The 11,565-nt window shown below is 50.8% G+C and overlaps 1 protein-coding gene across 1 annotated transcript; it reads right to left on the bottom strand.

The window, feature by feature from the left end:
• Positions 1 to 5,131: 5,131 nt before the first annotated feature.
• NR2E3 (nuclear receptor subfamily 2 group E member 3) lies at positions 5,132 to 11,208 on the bottom strand. The gene is made up of 8 exons (XM_007197780.2): positions 11,081 to 11,208; positions 10,400 to 10,526; positions 10,137 to 10,240; positions 9,800 to 10,048; positions 9,510 to 9,685; positions 8,370 to 8,616; positions 8,013 to 8,118; positions 5,132 to 5,264 (listed from the first exon to the last, which is right to left on the bottom strand). Exons 1-8 carry the CDS (start codon positions 11,172 to 11,174, stop codon positions 5,132 to 5,134), a joined length of 1,236 nt encoding a protein of 411 aa, XP_007197842.2. The 5' UTR covers positions 11,175 to 11,208.
• Positions 11,209 to 11,565: the final 357 nt, after the last annotated feature.

The raw sequence follows: 11,565 nt of genomic DNA on the forward strand, positions 1-11,565 counted from the left end.
TAAAAGTTTGCACCTTTTGAACAAGTAATTGTATTTACTAAGGGAAAGGTGTGGACTACAGATTAGTATTATATTATTTTAATGGATTGAAAGTAATTTATAAGTATGCTGAGTGTAAATTTATAAAAGACTATGTATTGTAAAAGGACATATCCTGTGAAATATAATATCATTTTACTGTTTAACAGAATAATACTATACGAAGAATGATTTGTCTCACCCACAGAACTGATTACATTCCTGATGCAATCAACAGGCACTTTGTGATTTCCTTTTTTTTTTTCATCTTTTTTTGGTGGGAGGGAGGGGGACATCATGTGTATAAAGTAGAGTTTGTGTCACTCAAAATATGCACTGTATGGCTACACAAGAGCAGCTTGATGAGCAGATCACTCCGTGGCTCATTAAAAACAAAGCTTCCAGAAGCAGCAATACGTGTGGTTTGTTTTCTGACCATCCTGGCTCCCACCCTAACTCACTCCAACCTGAACCCAAGGAAGAGCAATGATTTTTGTTAAAGTGATGTTTTTTTAAGGAAAGGACTGAGCCCCCAAATTTTCAAAGTACAGAGGTGGTAATTATTGGAACTCAGTAGAGTTCAAGTGAAGGTGAGATTCAAGCTGTGAGTTTTCTGTAATGGATGCTAAGTGTCAAGACTTCATTTAATCAATTTAGAGGTAGGTGGGCAGGGAAGGCAGTAAATCTACATTGAGGATCCTCACCAAAAAGGCCATGAAGAAGTAGCAATAGCTGCTAATAGAGGGCCCTAGTGTATCCTTTTTGTTCTGCCCCTGCACTGCATGACTTTGGGAAAGTCATTTGCCCTCTGTCTGGAATGTGTTCTCTTCCCCCAGGTTTACTTCTTCGGATAACTCTTAACTGACTCTCAGGTCTCAGTGTAAAAAGCAGTTCTATTTGGAAATGTCCTCTTCCCCCTTGAACTGGCTTAGATGTCTTGTGTTCTCAACAGCTCCCAGTATTTGTGGCATCAAAAAACTTTGATGTTAGCTTCCCAAGGCAAGAAAAGAGCCTATCTTGCTGACTCTTAGATCCTCAGCACCTAACAAAAGGTGCCCACACATACATTTTGGATGAGAGGGCCGAATGAGATCAGGGGTTCTCAAATGCCAAACCAAGTCTCAGTTGGAATTGAAAAAAAATTAATGTGATCAATTTTCCCCTAATGTCCAATTTATTCAATTTTTAAAATTCTGGGATCATCCTTCACATTTCTTTTTACATCAAGTTTACATTTACATTTTGCATTAAATTCACATTACAACAAAATAGTGGACTAAGATTTCCTTAATTGGCTAAATAAAACCTAGTAATGCCGTTTTTAAAAGTTGCCCCTGTGATTACTGAATCCACAACAAACCTTTGATTATTATAAAGATAAGAGCAGAAAGCTGTAAGGAGATGCAGACCAGAACTTTGCTTTTTAAAAACTTGTTCTGCCTCCTAGATTGGATAGCAGTACAGCATCTTAGAGCCAGGGACATAACCGTGAATATGGATAAGACACTTGTAACGTCTGTTGAATCTTGTGAGTCATCTCGGACTCCGAGGAGCATGTCACTTCTCAGTTCTGTGTGGCCGTTCATCCATCCATCCAACAGGTATTGACTGAGCACCCACACCCAGGGCACTGTCCTAGCTGGTGGTGGTACGTTGCTGAACAAAGCTCCTGCCCCCATGGAGCTTGCATCCTAGTGGGGAAAACCAGTGGTGTCCACCAGATGGAGACTAATCATCCACAATATCTGGGTTCCCCTATCAGGTTATATTTATTAATTTGAATGGGTGCTTCTTAGCATCTTTGAGTCTTTCTCTGCCCTTCCTACCCTTAAATATTCCCTTAAGGGTGGAGGAGGAGAAGTGTCTCACAAATCTGAAAACTGCAGTTGAAAAGAAAGGCCCAGATAGTCCCACAGGGTCTTCCTCTGTGTGTTTCATAGCCAGAGACATTTCTGGCGTTGAGGGCTGAAAGGAGTTTTCGTAGTATCCCCTCCCCTAGCAAAAGCCCTAAGTGCAGTGAAACAGAGCTGTAACCCATTTGAATTTCATGGGGCCAATTTACAGCAAAAGGTTGAATAAATCTTGGGATCAACTGAGAGCTGTATTGTATTAGGAAAACAGAGGCCACTTAGTATATTTCAGGTGTGAGGGACTTAATATAGGTATTAGGGGCTTAACATAAACTTTGGAAGAACTGGGGAAACAGATGAGAGAAAGCTCCCACAGATGGTCCAGAAAGCCAGCAGATCTGAATCAAAAGTTCTGAAGTTCTCAAGAGCTTGCCTGGAAGCTCCTGCAACTCTAAAGAAGGCTGCTGTGAAATCTCCGTGTTCCCACACACATGGCTGCAACTGCCTCCAGAGAATAATGGCTCCTCATTTACTTTACAAATCTCACGTGAGTGCCTCCCTTCCATTAGCAAACCATAGGGGAAGGGGATCCTGGGAAATGTACTTCCTGGCATCTCTGCAATGAAGACAAGACCTTAAGAGGGGTGGGGCGGGGGGTGGGGTATGGATGCCAGTTTGGCAGCAGATAATTCAGCTTATGTACCTCCTCTAATTCTCCAAGACTTCTTCCTGAAGATCCCAATCTCTTTCTCAATGTAGAATTGCTGTGCTCACACATCCCAGAGACTAGCCTGTGAACTTCAGCAGGCTGCCTTTGCAGCCTTATGTTCCCCAAAGCAAGACTGCAGGATAATGTTCAGGGCCTATTTGGTCAAATTTCAACCATGTTTCTTGCTAGCATGCCTTTGCTCAGGCTTTCTATATGTTTAAAGACTTCAGGCCTTTAAACCTTACGGATAAAACTTTGGATAGGGAATTGGAGAGTATAATGGCATTATAGACATTAAATGACCCAAATAACTGAGGCAAGTCTGATGCTTTTAGAAGATCAAGGGTCTTGAATAGTTTGAGTGCTTAGGTGGGAAGGGCTTAAGCTGGGCAGTATTTGCCATACTCTTTCTTCTCTGGGCACCAGTCTAGCTATTGTCATTTCCAGAGCAGAGTATTCTGAGCCATCCTTCCTCCATCAAGGCCAGACATCTCTGGATAACTAGGAGAATTCATATACAGGCCAAAGGGCAGGGAACCCCTAGGATTTCACAGATTTCTCACATGACCTTTTTCTTCTTGGCTTTAAGCATTTCTTCTTTGAAGGCAGAAAATGCAACGGAATTGTTCTGCTGATTGCAGGGACAGAGGGGCAAGGTGGGGAGACAGTGACGGAGTTAAGCGGAGTCATACCAAGGTGTGCGTCCTCTCTGAGCCTCAGCTTTTTTCAGCTATAAATGGGGTGACTGGTCCCCCTGCCAGATTAATCTGAGGGTTAAATAACAATACACATTCAGTGCTCAGTTCACTGCCTGGTGTATCAAGTGCCTGAGATATGTTAATATTTTTTAAATTATTATTTTCTAGGTCTTCTGGATTTATCTTTGAAAAGGAAGAGGTTTGTCTGAACTTCATCTTTCCATAAGGAATTAAGAAGTGATGCGGGGGGTGGGGGGCTTCCCTGGTGGTGCAGTGGTTAAGAATCCGCCTGCCAATGCAGGGGACACGGGTTCAAGCCCTGGTTCAGGAAGATCCCACATGCTGTGGAGCAACTAAGGCCATGTGCCACAACTACTGAGCCTGCGCTCTAGAGCCCGCGAGCCACAACTACGGGGCCCATGTGCCACAACTACTGAAGCCTCCGCACCTAGAGCCCGTGCTCCTCAACAGGAGACGCCACCGCGATGAGAAGCCCGCACACCGCAACGAAGAGCAGCCCCTGCTCGCCACAACTAGAGAAAGCCCGAGCGCAGCAGTGAAGACACAATGCAGCCAAAAATAAAATAAATGAAATAAATAAATTTTTTAAAAAAGTGATGGAGGGATTTCCCTGGTGGCGCAGTGGTTAAGAATCCACCTGCCAATGCAGGGGATAGGGGTTCGATCCCTGGTTCAGGAAGATCCCACGTGCCGTGGAGCAACTAAGCCCTTGCGCCACAACTACTAAGCCTGCGTGCCACAACTACTGAAGCTGAAGCCCGCACACCTAGAGCCCCTGCTCCATAACCAGAGAAGCCGCCGCAATGAGATGCCCGCACACCACAATGAATAGTAGACCCTGCTCGCCGCAACTAGAGAAAGCCCTCGTGCAGCAATGAAGACCCAATGCAGCCAAAATTAAATAAATAAAATAAATAAATTTATTTAAAAAAAAAAAAGAAGTGATGGAGATTCCCGTTCACAAAAAGTGCCTGTGGCTGTCTTGTGTTGAGTTGCATGGAGCTCACCTTTGTTTACGGAGAGGTGAGGAAGGATGAGGAAGAGAAAGATGGGGAGAAGCCGTGGGGTGGTGGGATGCCATCTAGAGAGAAGCTGGGTTGTTGAATCCTCTGGGAGGTTTTTCACTGGGCTTGGCTTCGTGGCACCTGGACTACGACCCGGAGTGGCAACCAGGTGGCATTCGAGACCCTGTGCTCACGCTTTCAGCATCTTCAAAGGGAGAGCCTTGGCCACATCGTCTTCCTGTTTTTGTTTTTTCAAATTTTTTTTTTAAGGTCTAACAATACAGTAAATTGCACAAATCTTAAGTGCATGGCTCAATTAATTTTTTATGAATGGATAAATTTATGAAACCACCACCCGGATCAAAATAAAGAACATTTCTAGCACATCAGAAGGCTCCCTCAGGCCCCTTTCCAATCAACCCCACCCCCTGCCGCGGAGGTAACCACTATTCCAACTTCTACCACCATTGGTTAACCTTGCCTGTTCTTGAACTTTGTATAAGCAGAAGTGGTGCCTGGATGCTTTTGTTCAGCGTTTACATCTATGAAATTTATCCATGTTGCCACATAATATTGATGGTTCATTCCTTTTTATTGCTGTTTTCCATTATATGAATGTACCACAATTTATTAATCCAGCCTATTGTCATTGTACAGTTTGGAGCTATTATGAAAAAAGCTGCAACGAACATTCTTGTCCTATCTTTTGGTGGACATTTCTGCTAGGTCCACATACCTACGAGTGCAGTTGCCGAATCAAAGGGCAGGCAGATGTTTAGCTTCAGTAGATTGTTTTCCACAGTGGTCGCACCCATTTTATTTCCACCTCCACTAGTTTTTGAACATATCACAAAGGAGCTTCTCCATTGGCGTGTTCCCTATGGTCTTGCGGAAAAAGAGGAGCTCAACACGTTCGGAAGTGATACACCTCAAAGCCGGGAGGAGCAGGAGCAGTTTCCCAAACCTGAACAGCATAGAGGACACCGTCAGTTTAGCAGCTTCTGAGCCCGAGGAGGGGGAAGGAGAGGAGGGATGACCGGTGCCCAGGGTGACTGAGGAGGAGTTTAGAGGGACGGCCCCATTCACCTACCCCTGACCCACTGTGGCCCTCCTCCAATCTTTAGTTGAGGAGTGTGATGAAAATAGTGAATAAATATCGTTTATTATGTGTAAAGATTATAAAGTGAGACGTTATTTATATTAATAGTACATGTGAATATATTATTAATTGAATATAATGATTATAATTACATGATGATTAATACCACATATATTTGAATAAGAATATAAATTCCTGGGAATTTCCTGGTGGTCAGGTGGTTAGGACTCGGCGCTTTCACTCACGGGGCCTGGGTTCAATCCCTGGTTGGGGAACTAAGATCCCACAAGGCGTGACACGGCCAAAAAAAAAAAAAAAAAAAAAAATATATATATATATATATATATATATATATATATATATATATTCCCCTCTGTAAGCCACCTAGGATGATAGAGTAGCTAGCCATTAGTGAAAATGTTCTGCAATCGAAACTTAATTTTTGTGGCTGAGATACTCATCCAGAAAAGGAGTCATTGTAGTTTTAAATAAGAACCATTTGCCAAGGTAGGGGTCCCCAGTGCAGAGAAGGTGGATGGTGAAGCCCCAAGAGACGGGGAGGGGCATTAGACCCTCCTTGGGTGGGAGGACTGACAGCTGGGGTCAGTGCCCAATGTCAAGGAGGCCACATCAAAGGGGGGCAGCTCCAAGCTCAGCTTCTACCACGGAGGTCTACGGGAAGCCTTCCCACCTCCCAATGACCTACTGAACTTGTTTTGCCAAACCAAGGGCTTTCTTTCTCTTGTAAGAGCCAAGCCGGTGGCACTGAGCAGTCGTGCACCCCTCCCTTCTTCTGCTTTTCTGATCTAAGGAGGGTCAGGAAGGAGTAACTATAAAGCCAAGTAGAGAAATTGTTTTTCAAACTGCCGGAAGTGGGTCACAACCAGCCTTTTTAAACAATAAACAATTTGAATAATTTAAACAGAAATATCAGAGTAAATCATTCAAAGTAAGGGCAGGTATTATCTGGGGGAACTTTGTCTCAGGGTCTGTGTGTTATTGGGTTATGATGGAAATTGCATTTCTTCCTGGGTGTTGCAGTTTTTAAAAACTGAAATACACTGGCTTAGAGAACCCCAAATCACTTGCTCAGCACTCAGTTTCTGCCTGTAGTTGATACTGAACCAACTCCAATAGGAGTGGCAAAGGAAATGTTAATCAGAATTTTGAAATTTGACACAAAACCAGTATGCCCAGACATCTCTGGGAGCTGAGCCCAACAGAAACCTGGTGAAGGAGGGCCGCTGGTGCCTGAATGTCTGTGATGACTGTTCTTAGGGTGCCGTGTTGAGCCTTAGGGACACGTTCTACCTATGCTCACCAATAGCAGAAATCTTTCTGTGTGATGGGTATAGTCCTTGTACCTTTCACTCTTTCTAAAAGTAAACTACCTCTTCTTTTGATCATTTCTCAGATTACAGGGGATTCGAGGGTGCCCGTGTTAGCTTACTTCTTCAGAGAGAACTGCTGGGGGCCCAAGAGAATGCAGAAAATATGGTCTAAAATAGCCAACAGGTGCCTGGAGTCCAAGTGGTCCAATCTTGCTGAGGCTCCGCTGGATCTGCTGGTGCCGGGGCGAGCCGGGCAGTCCCAGAGCACTGGCTCCTGCCCCACTGTCCCTGCAGCCACAGTCTCAGCTGGCAGCCACTGTCCTCCAAACCCAGCCAGGGCAGGGCTATTGTCCATGCACATGGCTTGTGCAAATGCCTCCCTGTCAGATGTCCCGCTGCACCTCCAACAGGCCTCATGTTCCCTCAAAACTCTTTTCCTCCTGACTTTCCTTTTTATTTCTTGACTACCTCGTCTCCCAAATAGCTCTTCTTCCCCTCGTTCCTTATATCCACTCAAGTACCAAGTCTGACCCACCTCAACTCCCAGTGGCTCCCGCATCTGTCATTGCCTTTCCACTCCCAAAGAGCAGAACTCCACGGCTCCCCTGGATGATGGCAATGTCTGCTTCCCTCCCTGGTTGGCTGCTCTGTACTCACTGCCACGCCCCTGCATGAAGCCCAGCTCTGTGTACAGCACTCTCCTGCTCAAAAGCCTGCAGTGGCTCCTCTCTGCCTAGCGAATCAGAATTTGGCCTTTGGCTGGCCTGAACGGGCTGATGCCAGAGAGCCATTCTGGCTTAGTCCCCCACCTTCTCAGTGACAGCGATCTCTTATACCTTCCAAACTGGGCTCCTGACCTAAGAACATATGCATATTCGCCTCTCTCTCTCTCTCCCTCTCTTGGTGAATGATGATTTCTCTCCTTGTAGACCTTATCCTTCCTCCAAGTCCAGCCCTGCCTCCAGCTCTGCTTGGCACCCCATCTCCCAGTGGGTCTCTGTCTCCTGCAGACACATGCAGCCCTCAAGACCAGCCCTCAACTGCAGTGTGGTCACTGTGCTGGGCACCCCTAGGAGCCAGCAAGTTTGCCTTATGCACATTTTGGTCCCTACGCCCTGGCCTGGTGCCGTGCCTGGCACTCAGTAGGTGTCGGCCATGGGCTGGTTGTACTGAGACCCTTGTGCCATCTAAACAGTGCAGCCCTGAGTTGGTGCCAGAGAGGTGGGCAGGGGGGTGGCGAGATGAAGGGAGAGATGGGCAGGTAGGCACGTGCGCGGGTCACCTCACAGGCTGGCTGGGGTGGTGGGCCTTGCTGTGCTGGCTCAGCATCACCTGGGACTGGTCCTGCAAGGCCTCCACATGTTCAGGATCCTTCAGGCCCCGTGTTTCTGGAGAGAAGCAGCAGCAGTGAGCTTCTCTCTCAGCCCCTCCGCCCCCCTCACAGTCAGCCAGGGCCTCAGGAGGCGTGAGCCCAGCCCCGCAGCCATCCATCCCCTCCTGCCCCCAGGGAAGAAGTCTGCACACATCTGCGTCTATGTGGGGCCATGGAGGGAAAGTGAGAGGCAGAAGGAAGTCACCAGAATTCCCCTTCTTCATCCCCAACCACTCTCCTCTAAGGCTTGGGCAAAGACTCAGCTACCTGGTTTGAAGAGGACCAGGGCCTTCATGCAGGCGAACTCCGTGGGGTCCACCGCCAGTGCCCGGAACCTTGAAATGGTCTCCTGCAGGATTCGAGTCTCTGCACTGGCCAGTGCCAGCCGGCCCTGAGAGCTGCCACCAGCAGAGGCCTCAGGCGGGGCCAGCAGTGGGCAGCTGTCCAGGGGCAGAGACCACTGGATGGCTCCGAGGAGGAAGAGTTCACTCCATGCCTCTTCCAGCAGGATCACCTGTGCCCAGAGAGAGGGCGAGAGTTAGGACTGATACACAGCTCCTCTGGCTCAGCCTGGAACCTCTGCCACCTTCTCAGGTGTCCTAGGAAATGAAGGGCTGGTCCCGGGTGCCCAGAACATTCTGACCTCTGCCTGACATCAACCAGGGGTCCAGAGCTCTGGGACTTGGCACCATCTGGCCCAGATGCCTCAGCTGCAAGATACTCTGTGGGCTCCATCCAAAGCTGCAAGTGGAATACACAGGAAATCCTGGAGCTGTGAGAAGCTGGGCAGCCTCAAGTCCTCCCCACCAGCATCCTAAGTTAGGCATCCTCAGCCGACTCAGCCTGGCTTCTCAGCTGCTTCATCCAAACCACTGGCTAAGGACTCAGACTCTCAGTGTGCCTCTTTTCCTGGATTTGTCATGACAGGTCCCCTTGCCCATGAGAAGCCCAGAGGGGTGTCCTAGCAGAGAAGAGGCAGGGCTGAAATGCAAGCCCTGAAGTCAGGGGCATTTGTGTTCCAAGGGAGCCCAGGTTTGCCCACTGATGCTGTTTAGGGTGTGCAGACCACCCTGTGACATACAGAGCATCTGTAGGGCCTGAGGGCTTGTCTAGGAGGAAAGAAGACCCAGAGGGGCACAGGCACTGTCTTCAAATCCCTGGTCCCCGTGTGTCCCTGGCCATCACTTTCCCCTGGGTGATGACCCCGACCATCATCGCTGCCCAGAGTTGTAGCACCCCCAGCAGTCACATCCCTGAGACTGGTGTCCCTGACCATCACTGACTCTGAGGCGTGGGTGTCCCCAACCGTCACCATCCCCAAGCCGCGTGCACCGCCAATCATCACCTGCACAAGGCGGTATGCGCCCCCAGCCCGGCGGACTCTTGTGGGCCCCCTGACGGGTATACCTGATCCCGGAAGGGCAGGTTGGAGAACACGGGCAGGTTCTTGGCCCACTTGACAGCCATGAAGAGGAGGCGAGCCGACGTCTCATGGATGCCGTCCAGGCCACAGGGGGAGGAGGAGGAGTATGGGGACGAGGGGAACTCGGGGTCATTGCTGGTGACATCAATATTCTCATCAGCTGTTGGAGGAGGCTGTGCATCAGGCCTGCTCCGAGGTAGGCGGCAGGGGCGTCTCAGGGGCCCGGGTGTGGGATGAAGGCAGGACCCGGGAGCTCAGCCATCCTCCCACTTACCATCCTCTGGCTCCAGCTTAGTGCAGGTTTCGGCCGTGATCAGGCTGGCCATGAAGTGGTGGTGGCCTGGAGGCGTGAGGGCCCGGGGCCCCAGGGCTCTGGCTGCAGACACCGGTGTAGGGCCCCGCGGGCTGGGCCCTGCTGGGGTCGGGGGAGCTGCCAGGGGCTCCAGCCAGGGCTCCGTGTCTGACTCCACGCGGTCCATTCGGACCTGGGCGGTGCTTCGTGGCTGGCGCTCATTCTGCACGGCTGGGGAGGCAGGGAGGGTCAGGACGCCCCACGGGTCACACGCCCCCTTCTCTTCTGCCACGCGTCTCCGGGTGGTCTCCCGACTCACCGTCCTGGTTCATGCCCGCCTGCAAGCACTTCTTCAGCCGGCAGGCCTGGCACTGGTTGCGGTGGGCCTTGTCCACTGGGCACATCCCTGCCCCCACCTGGCACCTGTGGGCGGAGGGGAACCCCCAGGGAGTCAGGGTCCCGCCCAGGCCCTGGGCCGTGGGTTTCGGACATGTTTGCCACAGCTCCTTCTTCCCTGACCATCCTCCATCCCTCCCAGGCACCTTCGGGGGCTGGAGGGCAGCGGGCGCTGCCCTGCCTCACCTGTAGATGAGCCGCCGCCTCACGCTCCTCTTGAAGAAGCCGCTGCAGCCGTTGCAGGCGTAGATGCCGTAGTGCTTCCCGCTGCTGCTGTCCCCGCACACGCGGCACTGGAGCGAGGGCCCTGCGCCTGAGGGCAGCCGGGCTGGGTGGGGACTGGGCAGGGCTGGTCACATACCCCTCCCGCCTCCTCAGGGACCCCTACGCCCTCCTTGCTTCCTCGTCCTCAGGTTCCTGTGCACCCGCCTTTAGACGCGCCGGTGTCTCTCCCATCTGGAAAAGTGTCCCGCTTATCACACCCCCTCAGCCCTCCTCCTCCGCCTTCTCTCGCCATGACCAGTTCTCAACAAGAGGACACTCTCTGCCCCACCTCCCGCTCCCTCTCTCTGCAGGTGGCTTCAGGCTCCCTCACGCACAAAAGCAATCTTGGCACCACTGCTACGGACCTCTGCTCCCACCCCCTGAGGGCCCTTCTCTCTCCTTTCCTCCCCCATCCACTCAGCTGTCCTGTCTGATCCCCATGTTTCTAGGATTCTGGGTTTGCCAACAGGTTCCCTCACACTTGCCCACAGTCCTTGGGGCTCGGTCTGAGTCGCTCCGGCTCCTTTCACGGTCCCTGCAAACCTCTGACCCACACTCCACTCTCCAAGGGTCCAGACCCTACTACGTCCAGGAAAGCCATACCTGTCAGCTCCTCCCCGAGGCCCCACCTGCCTGGAGACTCCTTCCTGGAGGCAGGCACAGCTGCCGGCGCCGCTGCAGCCATGTTGGAGCTCATGGGCGCTGTCAGCCTGGTCCTGGCTGGTCCCAGGGCAGCCTCTGCCTTCCTGCCTAAGAGATGCCTCAGGATCGCTGAGCCGGGCCCAGCCTCTGCCTCCCTCTCTGATCCTCTGTCTCTCTGTCTGTGCCCCCGTCTCTCATCTATCTCTACTTCTCCCTCTGTCTCTGTCTCCTTGTCTCTCCTCTCTATGCTCCTGCCTCCTGGCCCCTCTGTCTAAACTCAGGAGCTGCCCCAACTTCCCCTCAGAGCAGCGGCTCCGGCTTGGGGAGATTTCTCCCAGGGCAGCACTGGATGCAGCTTATGATCCTCTTAATCTTTACTGTCTCCACAGGGGATCAACCAGCCACACCTGCAGCATTACCAAGGTGCCCCCGGGAGCTGGTCGGGT

Source organism: Balaenoptera acutorostrata, chromosome 3 (genome assembly GCF_949987535.1).
Source record: "Balaenoptera acutorostrata chromosome 3, mBalAcu1.1, whole genome shotgun sequence".
Taxonomy (NCBI): domain Eukaryota; kingdom Metazoa; phylum Chordata; class Mammalia; order Artiodactyla; family Balaenopteridae; genus Balaenoptera; species Balaenoptera acutorostrata.

Excerpts from the sequence above, each read along its gene's own strand:
- NR2E3 (XM_007197780.2), bottom strand. The coding sequence starts at position 11,174 with ATGAGCTCCAACATGGCTGCAGCGGCGCCGGCAGCTGTGCCTGCCTCC. Across the intron at positions 10,527-11,080 it reads CCTCGGGGAGGAGCTGACAG|GCGCAGGGCCCTCGCTCCAG; the intron begins GTATGGCTTTCC and ends GGCTGCCCTCAG. Across the intron at positions 10,049-10,136 it reads GGCGGGCATGAACCAGGACG|CCGTGCAGAATGAGCGCCAG; the intron begins GTGAGTCGGGAG and ends CTGCCTCCCCAG.